This window comes from Lynx canadensis, chromosome A1, assembly GCF_007474595.2.
Source record: "Lynx canadensis isolate LIC74 chromosome A1, mLynCan4.pri.v2, whole genome shotgun sequence".
NCBI classification, from domain to species: Eukaryota; Metazoa; Chordata; class Mammalia; order Carnivora; family Felidae; genus Lynx; species Lynx canadensis.
This window is the reverse complement of record NC_044303.2, coordinates 175,546,623-175,553,989: the sequence shown is the minus strand read 5'-3', so window position 1 is coordinate 175,553,989 and position 7,367 is coordinate 175,546,623. Positions and strand designations below refer to the sequence as shown.

At 49.6% G+C, this 7,367-nt stretch overlaps 1 protein-coding gene across 1 annotated transcript; it reads left to right on the top strand.

The window, feature by feature from the left end:
• Positions 1-232: 232 nt before the first annotated feature.
• MSX2 (msh homeobox 2) lies at positions 233-5,134 on the top strand. The gene is made up of 2 exons (XM_030304908.1): positions 233-611; positions 4,441-5,134. Exons 1-2 carry the CDS (start codon positions 233-235, stop codon positions 4,863-4,865), a joined length of 804 nt encoding a protein of 267 aa, XP_030160768.1. The 3' UTR covers positions 4,866-5,134.
• Positions 5,135-7,367: the final 2,233 nt, after the last annotated feature.

The following is a 7,367-nucleotide window of genomic DNA, read 5'->3' as shown; positions in this document are numbered from 1 at the left end:
AAAAAAAAAAAAAAGGCCCCAGCCTCTTCCTGGAGAACCAATCAGACGCGAGCGTCTGTGGCGTCAGCGCCAGAGCCGGCGCGGATTGGCTGAGCCGAGTCTCCCACTTCCCCTTGGAGGAAAGGCACGGCTCCCGGCGCGCCCCTCCCGTCTCCCCCCAAAAAAGTTTGAGTCGCCGCTGCCGGGTTGCCAGCGGAGTCGCGCGCCGGGAGCTACGTAGGGCAGAGAAGTCATGGCTTCTCCGTCCAAAGGCAATGACCTGTTTTCGTCTGATGAGGAGGGCCCGGCGATGGTGGCTGGGCCGGGCCCGGGGCCTGGGGGCGCGGAGGGGGCCGCGGAGGAGCGCCGCGTCAAGGTCTCCAGCCTGCCCTTCAGCGTGGAGGCGCTCATGTCGGACAAGAAGCCGCCCAAGGAGGCGTCCCCACTGCCAGCCGAAAGCGCCTCGGCCGGGGCCACCCTGCGGCCGCTGCTGCTGCCGGGACACGGCGCCCGGGAAGCTCACAGCCCCGGGCCGCTGGTCAAGCCCTTCGAGACCGCCTCGGTGAAGTCGGAGAACTCAGAAGACGGAGCCGCGTGGATGCAGGAACCCGGCAGATATTCGCCGCCTCCAAGTGAGTGAGCGTCCGAGCCGGACAAGGGGTAGGCGGGGGCGCAGGGGTACTGGGGAGAGCCGAGGGCCGGTGTCCCAGGCTGGGGGGGGGGGGACGGAGACCCCCCTCTGCACTACACGCCCGGGAAAGCAAGCCTAGGAGTTCTGGCTTCGTATCCGCGCATCGCGTGTTCGCGATCCCCTAGCTGTGCAAAGTATCCGACACAATTGAGGAGTCGCTGGTCTTTGAATCCTAGCTGGGTTCGCCGGGTCGCTCGGTTATCGGTTTCTCTGGTCCTCGGCCCCGCGCTCCAACCATTTTGCTCACTTTTGGTTCACCGTCCAACGGGTTTCTGTCCCAAGGAATGAAGGGGAATACACTTTTAATGAGCACGCGAATGTGTGCCGGGCAGAGGCGGAGGTGCCTTACCTCCTTTCAAAGTTTACAACCCAGCGAGATGTGCCCTCATCTTAAAGATAGACTGGCAGAAATCTAACCCCCGGCATTGGGTAGAAATCATTACCGTCCTCTGGGTCCCGATCCCCGGAAGGGATGGCGGCAGAGGCTGGTGCCAAGGCGCAAAGTCTCCCTGTCGTCCCCGCAGCCAGTACCTTCGCAGGGAGCGGGCTGGGGTCAGGCGCGCGGGGCGCGGGCTACGCTTGGCTCATAGTAATAATTAACAGCATTCCAGCAGCGCTTGAGAGTTCTACAAAGTGATGCTCATTAGTTCACCAGACCCTGATCATTGCTGGAACCCCAAGTGTAGGCAGAGGCACAGGACCGGTGGTTACCCCCTTTACAGACACCAGGCTTTAGGAGGACTGGACTTGCTTGACCCGGGTCACCAACAATGGCTGAATTGGGCAAAGGGTCCTGGTGTCCAAACTCTGCTCCTGTGCATGGTGCCCTGACCGCCTTTGATCCCTTTCCCCAAAGAAACCAAGAGGAGGTCCACACACCTGCACCCCGCTTCCTGCCAATGAGGCACGACTTGGCCATGCAGGCCCAAGAGAATTTATTTCTCCTCCTGCCTTAGCATTTATTTTTGGGCCTGGGTCCTTTTGCATTTGGAGAAGTCATTCCCTATAGACTCTTTTATTTTTATCTCCTAGCCTTTAAGATTTCCCTACCCAGTGCACCTTTGGAAAAAGTGAGAAAAAGGGGGTCTGCCGAGGCACCTTTTCCAAAGCCAGTAGAATCACACCTTTCTCCATTCTCATCAATCAGCCCTCAAGACTCGAGATGCATAGTATTTTGTGAACAAAACAAGGCCATATACCCAGGCCTCAGTGGCTGTCCCCTCTGGCATAGCTCTCCACCCTGTTAGAAACTCCGAAAGATTCAAAGGGTGTGGAGATTAAGGACTCAAAGAATTTAAACTCAAGTTTGCACAGTGCTTTATAGCACTTTTCACCATATTATCTTATCTGATCTCTGTGTGGCTGCAGCCGGCCTCCTGGTAACAGAGAAGGACATTTCAGCAGAGTTCAGAGGAATCTGCACACACTGTGTTTGGGCTTGACCAAAAAACAAAAAACAACCTTGGGAATATTTAATGATCACCTATCTGGTGTGGCAGACAGGGCTCTGGGCATTCTAAAATTTAGTACTCTGAGCCACACTACACGGTATTTACCCATTTTATTGATGGTGAGATAGAGGCTCAGAAACTTGAAGAAACTTAATTTGTTAGACAAATCTTGAGTGCCCATGGATTTCTAGGCCTGGGTCAATGTCCATGAACACATTAAGGATTCAGGCCTTACTGAGAGTGGTGTCCAGAGATCAGAAATCCTCACTTCCTTAGGCCTTCAGGTCCTGGGATGGCAATTCCCCACTTGCTCTGTGAACAACCCCCCCTCCCCACTCTGTGGAGATGAGCTTCCCTGCTAGGGGGTCAGGCAGTTTGGGGCTCTGGGTATGACCTTCAGGAGAGAGAAATCCAAGATTCTGGAGAAGGGATTTAATTTAAAAACAAAAAGTGGTTCATTTGGTGCTTTGGGCCTAGAAATGGCAGTGGGAGCCCTGGGGCAGGAGCCTAGGGCAGGAGGGAGCCACCTGCCTGGCCAGGTTTGTTATTTGGAGGAAGTAGGGTAACTGCTGTTTTGCTTTGTATAACCGCATCCATCCTTTGACTGGTTTAGAGAGGGGTGGCGAGGTAGGGAGTGTTGAGAGGAAGCCTCTTGACTTTATGGCTATGATACACGTGTGCAATCCCTGTAGCCCGGGTTTTATCATTCAAATGTAGCCTCTAGAGCAGCCAGGATGACTGTTCGGGGCACAGATTTCTTCCAAACAGAGAGTAGGCTCAGGCTTAGACTCTAGGAGCTTGGTTCTGAGTTGAGACAACTGGGTCCTCCAGAGAGCTAGTTCAGGTTTGGGAAGGGTGCAAGCGGGTCTCTGAGTCTCCCCACGGTGTTGTTAGTTTATTTGTAAATTACGAAGTAGGTGCTCCCCACCCCCCGTTTATTTAGGGATTTGCCTACACAAAAGTCTACACTCCTGTGGTAGTTTCTTACCCATCCCTCACCCAGATTTCTGGTTTTGATTGATTGCAGAACCTACTACTTGCTTTTCAGTCCCGAAAATGATGCTTCATAATTGTCACATTAGGACAAACCCAGTTCTTGTTGGAAATGGAGGCTGGGTGGGACTTGTTGTATCACCCTCAAGTATGAAGTGTAAACTCTTTCTTGGGCCATCGAAGTAACTAAACAAGAAATGTGACATTCTCCCCGTGAGTACTTTGGAGTTACTACTGTGGCTACTTTGGGAAAATTAGCATAGCTCGTAAAAGCCAAATGCAGAAAATTAATTGTTTAGCATTCTGCCTCTCAGCTCCACACTCTTGCCCCCGCCTCCCTTTGAGGAAAAGAAGCCCCAAGTTAGTTGAATACCATAGAATCACAAAGATGCCCCGTCCTATGACTTCCTATAATTGAATCCATTTTAAATATGGAGGTTGGATGCCTTTGGCATACCTTTGTTTTGCGTGTTATTCCCTCTTTCTAAATCCTGGCGACAAACTAATCGTTTACACGTTTGCTCCAAACCAGAGAATGGGTAGGGATGACTAAGATGTCATCACATGCTCTCAACTCAGAGGCAGCATGATTTCCCCTGACATTTACATTTATGAGCGAGCTAATTTTTCCCTCCTTCTTAGTAAACTTTATATTACAGAAGCACCAGGCCAAGAAACTTATCCCACGTTCAGATCTGTAAAATGATGTTCAGGTTGTATCATCTGTAGACTGGATGGAATGACAGCTGCATGGCTGTTTATTGCATGGGGCTGCTCCCAATCCAGAGATGCTATGAATTTACCGCAGACCTTATCTGCACGATTATCCTTCATAAATATGCTGATGCGCTCCAACTTTTCCCCGGTGTGGAGAGGGGACCAGCGCAGTTTAGAGGACCCTTTTCATTTTTCTTCTTATGGGATTATCTCAGCATTGTACAGAAGTGAGGATTATCATGAATCCCGCCCCCCCCCCCCCATATTAAAGACCAGAGAAATGAAGCTCGGAGGACATGAGTTTTGTTTCTCAGAGAACATTCAGCTCCCTTGGCTTAGGAAGGGTCCGCTTATAGATACTCTATTTCCATTATCCATTATGCTGTGGGTTCCCATATAGATAGTTCTATGCACTGTTAAAATCCCAAGCTTTTTGTAAGAAGACTCGGTTTTTTAAATCAAGCAATTTATCCACTTAAATATGGTACTTCTCCCACAGTTTTGACAGAGGTCCCTTTCTGAAAGATGAAGAGAGGAAGGCCTGTGCAGGGGTGGACACACCTGGAGAGAAAGCCACTTTTGCTAATTCTCTCCCTCTCTGTTCTCTAGGACACATGAGCCCCACCACCTGCACCCTGCGGAAACACAAGACCAATCGGAAGCCACGAACCCCCTTTACCACGTCCCAGCTCCTCGCTCTGGAGCGCAAGTTCCGCCAGAAACAGTACCTCTCCATTGCAGAGCGCGCAGAGTTCTCCAGCTCTCTGAACCTCACAGAGACCCAGGTCAAAATCTGGTTCCAGAACCGAAGGGCCAAGGCAAAAAGACTGCAGGAGGCAGAACTGGAGAAGCTGAAAATGGCTGCAAAACCTATGCTGCCCTCTGGCTTCAGCCTCCCTTTCCCCATCAACTCACCCCTGCAAGCAGCATCCATATACGGAGCGTCCTACCCCTTCCATAGACCTGTCCTCCCCATCCCGCCTGTTGGACTCTATGCGACTCCAGTCGGATACGGCATGTACCATCTATCCTAAGGAAGACCAGCTCCATAGACTCCACGATGGATGTTTGTTTAAATGGGTCCCCCCTCCCTCTCCAAGAAGGCTGTACCAAGCCTATACTCCTGCTCCGCAAACTTTGCATGCACCACCCTAAGTGGCTAGGCCCACAGGGCCACCGACATAGTTCGCATTTCTTTAGGCTGGAGGCACCAAGTCCCATTTTCTTGGTGTCATCTTCTAGATGCCCCCTTCTCCTTTCACAAAGATTGGCTCTGATGGTTTTTATATATAAATATATATGTAATAAAATATAATACATTTTTATACAGCAGACGTAAAAATTCAGATTATTTTGAAAGGCAAAATTTATATGCATAGTATCTATACTTTTTTTCTATATATCACCTTCCGAAAAGAGTCCATTTGTTCTTAGAGGAGGCACAAATTATTCGCTGAAATCGCTGACATTGGGTGATTTTGATGGGATGATTGCCTTCTGCTTATGGAAAACAAAGATTCGAATTAGAAACACGCCTAGGAATTAGATAATGGAGAGATTACTCAAGAAGACGGGGACACATCATGTTTTTGCATTTTTACACGCATTAAAAAACACATTAGGTACTAGCATATTTGGCCTTCTATTTTTCCCTCTTTCTACATTGTTACAGATTGTTAAAGTTTTAACTTTTTTTTTTTTTTTTTTGTAAGATCCATAAAAGGGGGTTGGGGTATGAGAAGAGTCCCAAGGATGCCTTGGGGTAAGGTGGGACTTGGAAGTAACTTCCTAATTCCTCCCAAGGCTGTTGCTTAACTCCATTTCAGATAATTGGAGAGTACAAAGTTAAGGCCTGTCGGGGGAATTGACGGGTTCTGTGAAATACTAGGTACGAGTCAGTCCTCACACATTGCAAAGGTGACTGGGGGGCGGGGAGTGTAGTTAATTCTCTGCTTAAAAAAAAAAAAAATATCTTGTAACCATTACCTATATGCTGAATATTCTTGAACAATGAATAGATCCAGAAAGAAAAACAAATCCTGCTTTCTCTGTGTGTGTACCTGTTGTATGTGCTAAACTTATTAGAAAAATTTATATACTTTTTAACATGTTGGGGGCAGAGGGGAAAGCCATGTTTTGACTTGCTAAAAAAATGGTCTTGTCAAACAGCCCATTTAGCTCCTGGTACTTCATCTTTCTATCAGTCTCCCCCCTCCCCCCCCCACCACCCAGTATACTTTCATCCCTTTGAAAGGGTGCCTTGTATAATTTTATATATTTTATTGAAGAGTTATTTCTTATCTCTTATTCTGAATTAAATTAAACATTTGTTTTATTGCAGTAAAGTTTGTTCCAAACAATTATTTTAAAGGGTGCTCTCTGTTCTTAGCTGGGTTCAACTCCAAAATGCCCCCAAGACTGGGGGAGGGGGCTGGTGATTTTTATTAGGATGTTCGTGTGAATCAATGAAGAGTTGTGCCCAGATTCAGCCTGGGTTGGGGGAGTCGATCGCCAATAGCAAACCAAGTACTTGGAGATAATTCCTCTGGCTGCTTGTGTTAGTCGTGGAAAAGAAATGGAATTGCTGTTCGGTTTTTCAAACTCTAGTGAAAGATGAGCTTAGAAGAAGTGGGGGGGGGGGGTCCAGGGATCTGAGAGGTTGGTAGATGATCAAGGGAAAATCTTGAACTTGAAATCTGCCAGCTACCAAAAGGGCAACCGGTTTAAAACTGGGGGGAAGGGACCTATAGCTCTTTGCAAATGGGGATTGTAACTAGATGCATTCCCTGGGTTGGGAGGTGGGGGTGGTTGCCTGCTGCCCTTTCAGGAGTGTGTCAAATCGCATTCCGTTTACCATTCCTCACTCCTTCCAAGGAGATGGACCCCGAACAAATGCTCTTTTCGGTTTGAAGGGGGAAGGTGGTTCATTCAAGCCCCGTTTGCTTTGCAGCCTCCCTTTCCACTGGGTACAGAACGGGGTCAGGCTTGGGTTTTGAGGCATCACCATTAAAGAAAAAAAAAAATCGCAGTGGGTGAGGGAGGCCGAGACGGATCTTAAATTCCGCTTTTTATTGCACAAACAAATCCGAAGTGGCTACTGATGACACCTTTCTGAGGTCTGTTTTCGGATGAGAAACGACGGTGGCCCCGGGAACGCGGGCAGAAGGGAATCGAGAACTTCAGGCTGCGGAAGCGGATGGTAGGCAGATAGAAACCGGGCATCGACCAGGACTGGCGCTTTTCCGTCTCACGTTTTCACTGCGCCGACACCCCTTTTGGAGGTGGGCGCCAGGGACTGCATTCTCCCGCCCGGCGGAAGCTCCCGCGGGTCGGGCGACGAGTCTGAGATCTCCCAGCTCCAGCGCGGAGCGAGAACCGAGCCCACAGACCTGCTTCCAAGCCGGGGGCCGATTTCTGGCCGCTGCACCGCTGCGCTCCGGAGCTGAGCCCCGGGAGCGTCCCAAACCTCCCCAGTTTTCGCCTCTGCCATCCCGATGGGCCTCCTAATCCCAGCCCGGAATCCAACCGCCACGTTG